Consider the following 13,280-nt stretch of genomic DNA (forward strand, 5'->3'; position numbering starts at 1 on the left):
TGTGTTTGTGTGTGTGTGTGTGTGTGAGTGTGAGTGTGTGTGAGTGTGAGTGTGTGTGAGAGAGTGTGTGCGTGTGTGTGTGTGACATATGAAATACAATACAATACATATGAAAGACAATCAAATAATGTGTGTGTGTGTGTGTGTGTGTGAGTGTAAGTGTGTGTGTGAGTGTAAGTGTGTGTGTGTGTGAGAGTGTGTGTGTGTGACATGAAATACAATACATATGAAAGACAATCAAATAATGTGTGGGTGAGTGTGTGTGTGTGTGTGTGTGTGTGTGTGTGTGTGTGTGTGTGTGTGTGTGTGTGTGTGTGAGAGAGTGTGTGAGTGTGTGTGTATATGGTCACCTCTATAAACCAGCTCTGTTCACAGTCTCCATTGCGTGTGTGATTCAGTATAACTGGCAGAATCACGTACACAAACCCCACAGCGCTCTCAATCTCTCCACACGTCATATTGATGATGTCCATGACACAAAACTGAAAAACAGTGTTTTCATAGAACAAACATCAAACCTTTAATATCCATCAAGCATGTAATGATGTGTCTTTAAAGCGAGTCTTGTCTTCTATCTTTAAAAAAAAAAAAAAACATGTTTAGGGTTTCAGGAAATAATATTTAAATGTCAGTCTGATCCTAAAAAAAACTGATATATTTCCGATAAACTTAAGCCACATGAATATGGCACTCAAGTCACATGGATTATTAGGAATCACAAACATCAGATCATCATATTACATTATAACAGCAGTATTGAGAAATGCTGCTTTACAGAGTATAGTGAGAGGATTTTAAAATATAAATCTGGATTTTATCACAGCAGAGTTAATCGAGCATCAGTCACACTCATAGTTCAAAGATTAGCAACCTTTATTGAATTTTCTATAATCAATGATAATAATTATAATCAATCCTCTTAGATGAAGTGGAGAAATACAGACAGTTTCAGCACAGATGAAGATCTCTCCAGTTTAACTGGAATGCACAAACTCAATTATTTGTCTCCTTTCGACACAACTTTCAAACTGTAACTTGTACATAACTACTTCTAGTCCAGTTGGGTAGTGCACATATTAAATAATACCGTTACCGAGGTGATAAAAGCACCAAATTTTACATGAAGCTTCTTTAGGACCTCCTAAATGATTTCAGCCTAGGAGCCCAGCTGAAATATTGAAATTTAGTGTCAAATCACTTAAAAAACAATATTCATGAAAAACGTTTTTTGTTTTTTTTCCTCTCAAGTAAAACTTTCAGGGTAATGGCCTTTTAAGATCACTGAATAAGCTTCCTTTCGTTAATTTGTGCTCAGGCCAGTAGATCTTCCAAATTATAAGTGTAAAACAGAGTGCCAAGACACCTTATACATAAAAAACCCCTCAAAAAGCCCTGTATAATATAGGCGGAATTATTAAAAAAGGCAGCAAAAATGCTTAAATGTTAAAGGTCCCGTTCTTCGTGATCCCATGTTTCAAACTTTAGTTAGTGTGTGATGTTGTTATTAGAGTATAAATAATATCTGTAAAATTATAAAGCTCAAAGTTCAATGCCAAGCGAGATATTTTATTTAACAGAAGTCGCCTACATCGAACGGCCGGTTTGGACTACATCCCTCTACTTCCTTCTTTAATGACGTCACTAGAACAGTTTTTTGACTATCCTCCGCCCACAGGAATACACAAAAAAAGGGGCCGTGGTCTTGTTGCGCTCCCACGGAGAAGAGGAAGATGTTCTTCTCCGAGAAGAGGAAGATGTTCTCCGGGTCTGATTCCGGCTCAAATTGATAGGGTAATATTTAAAGGGGGGGTGAAATGCTATTTCATGCATACTGAGTTTTTTACACTGTTAAAGAGTTGGATTCCCATGCTAAACATGGACAAAGTTTCAAAAATTAAATTGTACGTTTGAAGGAGTATTTCTGTGCCAAAAATTGTCCTTCCGGTTTGTCACAAGTTTCGGAAAGTTTTTTTCGAGTATGGGTCTGTGTGACGTCAGATGTAGCGGAATTTCCTTATACGGGTCCTAAGGGCACTTCTTCGGTAAGATCGCGGGCGCGCGCGCACTCGTCGACCAGAGCAAGAGAGCGAAAGCAGTTCGCCATCAAAGCGCCCTGCCCGGCTTTTGGGAAGTCAATGTCACCAAAGAAGTGTGTTTTTGGTTGCCAGGGCAAGACAACCCTGCACAGATTCCCAAAGAACCCAGCGCTAAGGGACCAGTGGATGGAGTTTGTTTTTCCTGAGCATAAACAGAGTTGTGTAAGACTGTTTGTTCCCTGCATTTCGACGATGATTGTTTTATAAACAAAGCCCAGATCGACGGATTTGCAGATCGTCTAATGCTTAAGGATCGAGCAGTCGCAATGATAAAGGTTTGCGGCCATGGTTGGAACCGGGCGGTGAGTAAAACTGCTTCAAATGTCTCTGTGTTGTTAGCTCGGCGCGTTAGCACAGCTTTAGCTTCGCCCACACGGCCCACCTCCAGCCACTCGTTTTTTTCCAGAAAGACTCGGTACAGCCTATCTTTCTTTTATAAATATAATAAAACTAAAGACTTTTTGGAGATATGAAGGATGCAATACTACTCTATAGGTACTCAAGATTAACAGGAGATTGAGTGAAAATGAGCATTTCACCCCCCCCCTTTAAGACATGTTTACAATAACACTGAGCGCATGCATCTCCACGTTATGGTAAGAGGCGTGACCTTTCCGGGCAACGTGCGCTAAGCTGCTGTCGAATCACAACACAGGAACCGCTGGCACAATCAGAACTCGTTACGTATTTCTGAAGGAGGGACTTCATAGAACAAGGAAGTCATCAGCCCGTTCTTAGGACAGTGAAAACAGCGGTATACAGATAAGTAAATTGTGTGAAAAATACTGTTTTTTTACACGCGAAACATGAACACATGTTATATTGCACACTGTAAACACAATCAAAGCTTCAAAAACACACGAAAAATGGGACCTTTAAGAGATCTTGGTTTTCTCTTTTATTTTTCAGTTCAACTAGGTCATTCATAGCCTGGTTAAAATCAGACCATTCTCAGTAGTAACTGAGTAATGGTCTGGCAAACTCCTTTAATAACTCATTTCCAAAGGGGCGTCACCAACGGACGTCGCTCAATGCCTCTGGGGCAATTGGATAGACCTAAAACTCCTAAAACCAATCAGAGCGATCGGCATCGTGTAAAGCCATATGCGGTGTCCCAAAGTTACACTACGCCATAAAAGTATGTACTCTTTTTGTGAAGAAAATGTATTTACTTTTGAATGTGTAGCAAAAAAGTAGGCAAGCTTTGGGACATACTACTTCGTCATCTTTATCGGACGGATCTGTCGCGTGCACCCTGTCACTTAAACTGCCCTGTCAATCATCTTGTCACAGTTAAAATCCTCTATTAAATTAAATTTAATTTCCTACCGTTTCAGAGAGAAATGTAGTAGCACGTTCATCTGCCAGTGGGTCTTTCATGGAGACTGTCCTCATGTGTTTGCAATTTGAATATAATAATGCATTTAAAAGTTGGTGCGCTTCACCAACGGAACGGACGTAGCTCAAATGCCTCTGAGCGCAATTGGATAGGCTAGTGTAACGGTCACCAGCTGGAGTGCCCTTGAGAGCCACCAGAGGGCACTCCACACCAGACTCTCACGTTCACTCACAAACTACATTTCTCAGAACTCACTGCCCAGACCCATCAACACTCATTATCACATTCATCTGTATCTCATTATCTTGTTTAGTTCACCCCATATAAGCCTGGTTCACCCCTTCACTCACTGCAAAGTTTTGTTTGTGTCACACTGCATCTCTGAGCGTTTTCCCTGGTTTCCTGTTTCTTGGTTTTTGGATTTCTTGCCTGTTCTGTGGACTATTCTCTTGCCTCTGACCCCTGCCTGTCTTGTTTTGTTTTGTTTTGTTTGTTTGGACTGCCTACCTGTGTTTTGACCCATTGTCTGTTTATTGTATTACGTGTCTGGATTGCCTCTTAATAAAGCTGCATTTGGATCTCCCCTTTGAGTCTCGGAGCAGATCGTAACAGCTAGACTTAAAATCAATCAGAGCGATCGTCATCTTGTAAAGCCCGCCTCAACGTTTCTGATTGGTGCCACGATTTCGAGGCCATGGAAATGGGCTTGAATGAGCTCTTTGCCAGACTACTGGCAGAGCAAATCTAAATTTGCCGGAAGTTGTCTGGGTTTTCCCAGGCTAGGTCATTCATATAGCTATCTACTGAGTTCATAGTTTGGTCATTAGTTTTGTGTTAGGCTTCATCACATCACATTAAATCCTATTTGTGTGTGACAGTACATTGCTAGATGTACTTTCAGTTATTTTGGTTGCCTATTGTAGATGTGTTGCAGGTCAGAATTCGTTCGTTCTTTTATGCTTAATGTCCAACTAAGGAATACACTTGGAATACACTTGGCGACCTCTTAGAGTGCTCTGGTTGGACGACAGCACTCACTGAAGCAGAAGTATCATCTTCTGGAAAGGCTGACTCATTTATGAAAGCAGCACACCTAACTCGCACCAGGCATGGTGCGAGTCATGGAGACCAAGTCACTCTACTCTCACTTCACAATCTACAGCAGAAAGCTTTTAGGCTTATTGCTGGACCCAAAGATGAAGATACATTTATCATTAGGAGAAATGATATGCTGAAGAAGAGTCCAACTTTCATGTACTGGGATCTAATACTAAGATATGAAACCCTCATTCTCATTTTTGTCAGAGCTCACAGAGAGAAGAACTTCCTTCTATATGTAGAAATTTTAGAAGAACTCATCCCTCTATTTTTTGCCTTGGACCATACACACTATGCAAGATGGGTGTCTGTCCACATCAGGGACATGAAGTCTTTGCCCAGCACCATCAAGGATGAGTTTGAAGAGCATTCACACTGGGTTCTCTCAAAGACATACAACAAGTTCTCTGCAATACCTTTCGACCAAGCTCATGTTGAAACAAGAGAATACGACTGTGAAAGGTTGCGGTGGTGCAGTTGGTCTCACAGAAAACCCAAATGCTTTCAGACGATGGATGATCTCTGGACCAGAGTTGGGAAGATTGCTGAAAGAATTTGAAGAGGAATTTTTTCCTGAAAATGACATAGATAATCCTAAGAACTTCCAGCATCATGAACAGTGTCTTTCCACACAGAAGACATTTCAAAGACATGTGGCCAACCTGTCTGAAACTATTAAAAGAATGAGCAACCCTTTCTTGGATGATTTTAAAGATCTAGTCACTCTTGACAGCCATAACTGTGCAGATGAATCTGTAGCTAAAATAGAGTTCATCTTAGAAGACACAGGCTATATCTCACATCAGGGCAAGCTGTATCTTCCTTTGGTTCCAGCAGCACCATGAGCAGTTGCAATCATGAAGAGGCAGACACCTGGACTGTGGTTCATATACAGCATGCCCTGGAGCAAGGAGCAAAAACTGTCCATGTGCGTACTGTGGACACTGATGTCATTGTGATTCTTGAAGGTCTATTCCATGATTTACTTGTGATTCAATCTTTGACTGACATCTGGGTGGCTTTTAGCATGGGCAAAAAGTAGAGATTTTACCATATCAATAGCATATGTAAAAGTCTTGGTAAGGACAAGTTTCAAGCACTGTTGATGTTCCATGCCTATCCAGGGTGTGATATAACATCTACTTTCACTGGGAAGGGTAAGAAGTCAGTTTGGCAGGCCTGGCAAGCCTATGATAAAGTATTTGCTTCCCTTGCCAGAAATCCATTCCAAAAATTAGATGCTGCTTCATGGCAGTTCCAAAAGCTTGAGAGGCTGACTGTCATCTTGTATGACAAGTCCAGTCCTTCAAGCTCCATTGTCCAGAAGAGGAAAGAACTCTTCTGCCATGGGAGTAGGACAATGGAGAAACTGCCACCCACCCAAGATACTCTACTGCAGCACATCAGACGGGCAGTTTACCAGACTGGAATCTGGGCGACCAGCAGACTCTCACAGCAAGGTATTCCTTCTCCAAGGGACTATGGATGGACCAAGGAATCAGGGTCTTGGGAACCAGTTTGGATGATACTTCCAGAAGTTCCCACAGCCTCCAGAGAACTTATCAAATGTTGCTGTAAGGGGGATTGTTCCACCTGCAAATGTGGTAAAGCAAGTCTAGACTGCTCACCTCTTTGCAAATGCAACTGTAACGACTCATAATTATCAATTACAGGGCCAATAAAGACCATATTGCTAATACTTTAACATGTATTGAAGCTTTAGTAATGTAAAAGTTCATAAACATAAATAAACATATCAAAATGTTAACTTTGGGATTCATTTGAATACTTTATCTTGTGCAGGAACTTGAAAATCTCTGTGTTTTTAAGCATATTTCATTGATAATGATATACTTCTAATATGACATGTTACAACATTTATTTCCGAGGGCTCCTAGGCCAAAATTACACTATAGACCCTAAGGAAACACCATGCAAAATTTGGTGCTTTTATCACCTCGGTAACGGTATTTTCACTACGCCACCGGACTATTCAGTTGAGTAAAGCTGACAATAAATTCACAGATTCGAACTTCCCAGATTAATAACTCGTGAGTTAAACGTTGTAGACAAGCAGCTCCAGCCTAATTTTCCTCAAGCTTTCCTTCGCAGTGATCCACAACATACAGTGATCTGTGTGAGACTGTATGAGCAGCCGAGAGACAGGTCCGAAGGGACCGTCTGCAAAGTTTAAAATAACTTCAGTGTCACCAAATTCAGTTTACACATCACTGCTGTCCTGTTGGTTATAATACAACACTTATTTTGGAAAAAAGTATTTTTGTAAAATTTTTATTATGAAAAATATTCAATAATTGTCATGAACCAGGATTGATCTTTCTCCTTTTTCTCTTTCTCTCTCTCACACTTTCTCTCTCTCACACACACACACACACACACACACACACACACACACACACACTTTGCTCTCTCAGCTGATCCTCATCGCAATCAGCGCTCACGCTGATCTTCTCCACACCTGTTTTCTCTTCCCTCCTGATTTTGCCTGCTACTTCTAGCTACCTTTCTCCCTGTTTCAGTGCCAGATTATTGTTGCTATTGATGGCTCGTTCCTGTATGATCTATAGTTATTTTCTACTCAGCCATACCTATACTGGATACCTGCCTTGTTCTGTCCTGTCCTATCTCGTCTACGTGTCTGCTGACATTGTGTTTTGCCCAGCTATCCCGCTGCTCGTGGCCATCGACTACTCTTCAGCCTGCCGTCCGGCAACTACTGGTCTAGAACTGTGTTCCCTCGCTGACCGCTGCTATCCAGCCCAGGGGTCCCTGCTGTTTCCGTTTCATTAAGCCAAGTCAAGAATATTTCTGTCAACCAGTTCTCCGCCCGCCTGGGGAATGTCCATCTGGGATTCGCAGGCAGACTGGTGCAACCAATATGTACTGTTTAAGGAGGAGATGATCAGGGTGTTCGACCATTCCCTCTATGGTCGCAAAGCTTCACACCTTCTCACTGCACTGCGCCAGGGGAAGCGGACTGTTGCTGACTTCTCTACTGAATTACGCACTCTAGCTACTACATGCGGCTGGAACAAACTGACTTTAGTCGCACGTTTCCACGAAGGGCTGAATGCGGATATCAAGGATGAGATTTTCTCCCACGAACCTCCAACCCATCTGGATCAACTGATCGAGTTGACCATTCACCTCGATAGACGCTTTGAACTGCGACGCCACGTTCGGGGCATGATGACCGATCAGCAAACCGATCAGCAAAAATTCCAAAGTGGTCTGGAATCCATGCAGCTGGGGGGTATCCGCATTTCTGCTGCTGAATGTCAACTCTGCCTCTACTGAGGCTCCATGAGTCACTTTGTCTCGACCTGTCGGCTTAAAGTCAGAGCTCGCCAATAGATTGCTGACTGGCGAGCACTACTGCTCTAGTCCCTTCACCGAGGACTCGCACTATGTCCTCTACGGCCTCCTTTATGGCCCTAATCGATTCAAGAGCAGAGGGGAAGTTTCATTGATGAGTCATGGGCTCTCGAACAGGGCATTCCCCTAGTTGATTTAAAGGATCCCACCACAGTCTTTGCCCTTGATGTCCTCTCTAGGGAACCACCATCCCGGTGAGTCTCACTGTCTCTGGCAACCATCAAGAGACTATTTCTTTAACCCTCTGGGGTCTAAGGTGTTTTTGGGGTCTTTGAGATGTTCTGACATGCCCTGACATTTGTGCTTTTTTCAGTTGCTTATAAACATATTAATGGCAAAAAAAAATTACACACTATATAGCACAAACAGGGCTACCATCATATGTGAGCAACAAGAATGTACATGTCTGCATTTTTGAGAGAATAATGTTTATGCGTGGTTATTGAAAAAAACTAAAAACTAAAGTTTCTGAAATAAGGCCACAAAACACATACTAAATATGTGCCAATAAGACTAGTGTTTTTTCTTCAAAATGATGTGAAAATCACCCTGCCTAAACATTCACATAACACAATACATTGATTTGAATTTTGCGAAGCACTTTCTGTTTGGAAAGGCAATATGCGGAGTGGGCGTCAACGATCATGAATATTTAGTGGTTCGCACCTGGAGGCAATGGGGCCCGCATACTTAATGAGCCATTCATTCAGGTGTGTCACAAGAAAGAATGCAAGAGCAACAGTTGGAAGCATCTCAATTCTTTTTTATTTTTCCACATATTGTGCTTGCAATTTGGCCTATAATATCCAAGGAAAACATGTCTAGTAATTGTGCAGTTAATTCTCATACTGTATTTTCAGTTTTGGAATATTTATCCTCTCCCCAAATTTGTCACTAATAAAACACAATAAAAATTATTTAAAGAAAAGGCTTATATTTACCTTTTAATAGTTTGTTTACATCTACCTTGTAAATATATTTTTTTATTAAAAAGGTTACAATTTCAACAACAATTCAAGTGTAATCTTTCTTTGTAAAAACTAAAGTATACATTTTATCATACATATTTCAAAGTTAAGGATTTGATTGATTATTTGATTACTTTATTTTTGACAAAACATACTATATTTAACATGAGCAAATATTGGCAAACAAAAGCTTATTTGAGGTGGCAGATATTTTACAGTAAAAATGTATAATCTATCCAAAACTAATCAACGAAATGTTGTCTTTCATATGTCTGTAACATAGGTGCTAAAACCGAAACATTCATTCACAAACAGAAACGCCTGACTGTAACGTTGTTTTTATTAAATATTAGGACATATAAATGTTAATTTTCAGTTTAATACGTTGCTTATACAAATAGCCTAGATTTTATTTCAACATATTTCTGTCGATTTTTACTCAACTCAGTATAGCAATACAGTTTGCTAAAACATCATCATTCATTCACACAGAGACGCAATTTAAATTTAAACAGTCTTTTTGCGAGCTGTGATAAACAGCGCGCATCTCTGCGGCTGCCGTTCATTCATTCACAGAAACGCGATTAACTTGAGAAGGAAAAAAAACTTACTACAGTAACGTTATTCGGATCCTCTCCTGCAATACCCGCACTCTGAGGTAGATTTTCCATTATTATTATTTCTCACAGCGCTTGTGTTTTCTCGAGCTGATATGTGGGCGTTCACAGGTTTGCGTGGATTGCCTCAGTAATTTGCGTTTGAATAGGACGCGCTCTCCGTGGGCGGGTTCACATTACCTTTGAATGAGCTCTAATTAGCTCGACTGGAATCGCTCTCTTTTAATACAGATTTCACAAGATGAGAATATTTGTTTTTTATATAATTTTTTTTTTATAAAATTATTTGTTATAATTATATAAAAAATAAGTTACAGTTCATTTTCGGACGCGTTTCAGAATGGATTTAACTGACAGAGAGAAGGCAGAACTCGCATCACGTTTATTTTTCTATATTTGGCAAAAAGCACAACACTTTGTTTTTATTGTGAGTATACACAAAAATAATACACATTTAACAGAATCGATTGATGTATGAAACTTGCTTGCAATATCAAAGTCAACAGAGCAAAATTAATTTCTTTTGAACTCAACTGAAAAAAAGCGAGCCTATCGCGCCGGCGCGATTGTCGACCTCAGGGGGTTAATTTTTCAATCTCCTTTTACTCTGATTGTTTTGGAACATCCCTGGCTAGTGCAGCATAACCCTCAGATTAATTGGTCCAAGGGGACTATTCTCTCTTGGAATTTGTCTTGTCATGTAAAATGTTTAGTGTCTGCTGTTCCTACCATTTCCTCTGTCTCTGTTTTTCAGGAGGAACCTGGTGATTTGTCTGGAGTGCCTGAGGAGTACTCCGCAACGCGTATCATCTAGTCCGTATAAGGGAGGGAGACGAGTGGAAGATGGTGTTTAACAAACCTCTAGGGCACTTTGAATATCGGGTTTTACCGTTCGGGTTCGTCAACGCTCCTGCTGTCTTCCAGGCTCTTGTAAGTGACGTTTTGAGAGATATGCTTAATATTTTCATTTTCGTTTACCTAGATGACATTCAAATTTTCTCACCCTCTCTCCAGGTGCACATTCAGCATGTTCGGCGTGTTCTTCAGTGTCTCTTAGAGAATCGCCTTTTCGTTAAAGCGGAGAAATGTAACTTCCATGCCCAGTCTGTTACGTTCCTTGGTTCGGTCGTGTCAGCGGAAGGGATCAGTATGAACCCTGCTAAAGTACGAGCTGTCACGGATTGGCCAGTACCCGAGTCTCGAGTCGCGCTCCAACGATTTTTGGGGTTTGACAATTTTTTTCGTCGCTTCATTTGAAATTTCAGCCAGGTCACCGCCCCCCTGACAGCACTCACTTCAGTCAAGTCTTGTTTTGTCTGGTCAGAAATTGCCCTGCTGTCCCTGCTGTTTCCGTTTCATTAAGCCAAGTCAAGAATATTTCTATCAACCAGTTTTGCGCCCGCCTGGCAGCTGACTGCCTTTGTTCTCTTTACATTAAAGACTTTGTTTGTTTGTACCTGCATTTGCTCTTGGGTCCTCTGTTTTCCCTGACAATAACTTCCCTGTAAATTCCCTTCAACTGCTGTCCTGTTGGTTGTACTACAACACTTATTTTGGAAAAAAGTCCTTGTATATTTTTTATGATTTTTATGATGAAAAATATTCAATAACTTTGGTAAATGTTGTACGAAAGCCCAACAATGCCCCCTGGAGGTTTCTTTATGTATTTGACTTTGTTGTATGGACATGTCTGAACTAGAATCAGAGGGCAGTCCATATACATAGGTGGAGAGACTGACTTGCTTTCTTACACTAAGCGGACTGCTGCATGTTTGTTGTTCCCTTGAGTGATTGGTTAAGAAACCACACATACCTTTGGGTGTAGTGTTCTCGTGCAGTGTGTTGAAACTCTGTCTAAACACCAAGTTAAACCATGCAAATGAAGACAGAGTCGTAGTAAGTTTGATGCTTTACTGTCACGCATCACCAAAACTACTTCCTGCTCAGCTACTGTTCGGACGCTCTTGCTTACTGCTCTGCGCTTTGCTCTATCACTTTTATATATTATCTTGTAAATTTTTATATTTCATCTCCTTTTAATCACCTAATTTTAACTTCAGCAAATCAGCACAGTGCTCAAACAACAAAGTTTGGATTACTACAAAAACGCATAATTCTTTTACCCGACCAGCTTACATTCTGGGGAAAGGAAAACACAACTGCCTACACTCATAAGGATAAGAGAAAAGGCCTCTTCTGGTTCAAGAATCTACTTGCTGAACTAACTGCCACAGACTTTTACAAAGGATTGCAGTTCTTGAAACAAAGTTACTTACAGGACCACCAAACCAGACGGAACACACAACAGAGCTTCGTCATGGACACCCTCAGCATATAGCCGGTGAGTCCCATGAAACTAGTGCTCCTCGACAGGTAGAGAAACAAGCCGATCGTCTTACAAATCGATGGCACAAACAGGGAGCTAGACCCAAAGGCACTCGAGACATCAGATTGTCACGAGCATCACATATTGCCGCAGTAGCATCCTCTACCCCAGATACAGCTCTGACAAGGATTGCAAACACTGGTCTCCTACCACCACCTATACATCTTGAGAACAGATTTGAAGTACTAATGAATGTAAATGAGGAATCCCCAAACGTGATGAATGTGATCGAACACAGACTGAATCAGCCAGTAGCTAACACTGATGCTAACTGGCGCTCAAGTTCGAGCAGACAGCGGGGGACTCCATAATCATAAACATTAGCAGCAGGGATACAACCACGTGCTGCCTTCCTGTTACGTTCCACGTGTGTTTTGTCTTGTTTTCACTGGTCCGTGCACGCTAGTATATTTCGCACGTGTTGATTGTTTGTGCTCATTATCTCTCTCTGTTTCTAGCTCGCTCTCGGCTCGCAGGCTGCTGTGACTGGCTTAGCGGGACGTCACTCATCATTGGGGCGGTGTCCGGGAGCCAATCAGAGTTGTCCAGCTGGGTTCAAAGGGATGGCGTGCTCATTCATGCTCTCTCTCTCTGAAGCGACCACGAGCTCGTGTAGCGGTTTGAGTTATCTAAAATGTGAATTGAGATCCATATAGTGAAGTCTTGCTCTTTGTAGTGGAATGAGTTATATGGTGAAGTCTTGCTCTTTGTAGTGGAATGAATTGTGTGCTTTGTGCTTGTACCTTTAGTACTTGTTATGTTTCAATCTTAGAGATAACAGTTTCGATGTGTGTCCTAATTCAATGTTATGGGGTCCTGTAACACGGCTCTTTGGGAAAGAGAACGACAGGTCAGTATGCCGCGGTATACATAATGTCCGTAGTGTTGTTTATTTGTTAGATACACTAGGTTAGGAGTGAGCGCCACTCTGTGTATGTTTTGTTTTAGTAGCTAGTTTATTTAGGTGCCGGATGCACCGAAGATTTCGGTTTTCTTTCTACCTTTTTCTTTGGTTAGGTTTAGGTTTAGTATAAGGATTGTTTTGTTATATTCTGTTCTTTCTTTTGGCGCCACTTTTTGGTTCTCTTCCCTTTTATTTGTTGTTCGATTTATATCTTTAACATTGTACATAGCGCACTTCATTATTATTGAGAACTGGATCTAGTGGCTTCGGCTTTGTGTCAATAAAAATCCAGTTTGTCTCTTTAAATTGAGTCTGTCATGTGTCTTTTCCACTGTATTCAGTCATCAGCAGTAATAATAAAATAAGTGTTGCGAAACATCTCCTAGACTTTAAAAAGATCGTAACACTTCCACAAGCAACAACTTCTGATATAAACAGGGAACTTCAGAACATTCTGATGAAACATAAGACTGCAA

At 41.0% G+C, this 13,280-nt stretch overlaps 1 protein-coding gene across 3 annotated transcripts in view; it reads right to left on the reverse strand.

Moving 5' to 3' along the window:
* LOC307144400 (uncharacterized protein) overlaps positions 1-13,280 on the reverse strand; it is a 47,903-nt gene that overhangs the window by 8,362 nt on the left and 26,261 nt on the right. For all 3 annotated transcript variants that reach the window (XM_079846750.1, XM_079846751.1, XM_079846749.1), the window contains exon 2: positions 351-482. In XM_079846750.1, the coding sequence (XP_079702876.1) occupies positions 351-473 (123 nt within the window). In that variant the 5' untranslated portion in view covers positions 474-482. The remainder of the gene's footprint in view (positions 1-350; positions 483-13,280) is intronic.

This window comes from Squalius cephalus (assembly GCF_949319135.1).
Source record: "Squalius cephalus genome assembly, chromosome: 1".
In the NCBI taxonomy this organism is placed as follows: domain Eukaryota; kingdom Metazoa; phylum Chordata; class Actinopteri; order Cypriniformes; family Leuciscidae; genus Squalius; species Squalius cephalus.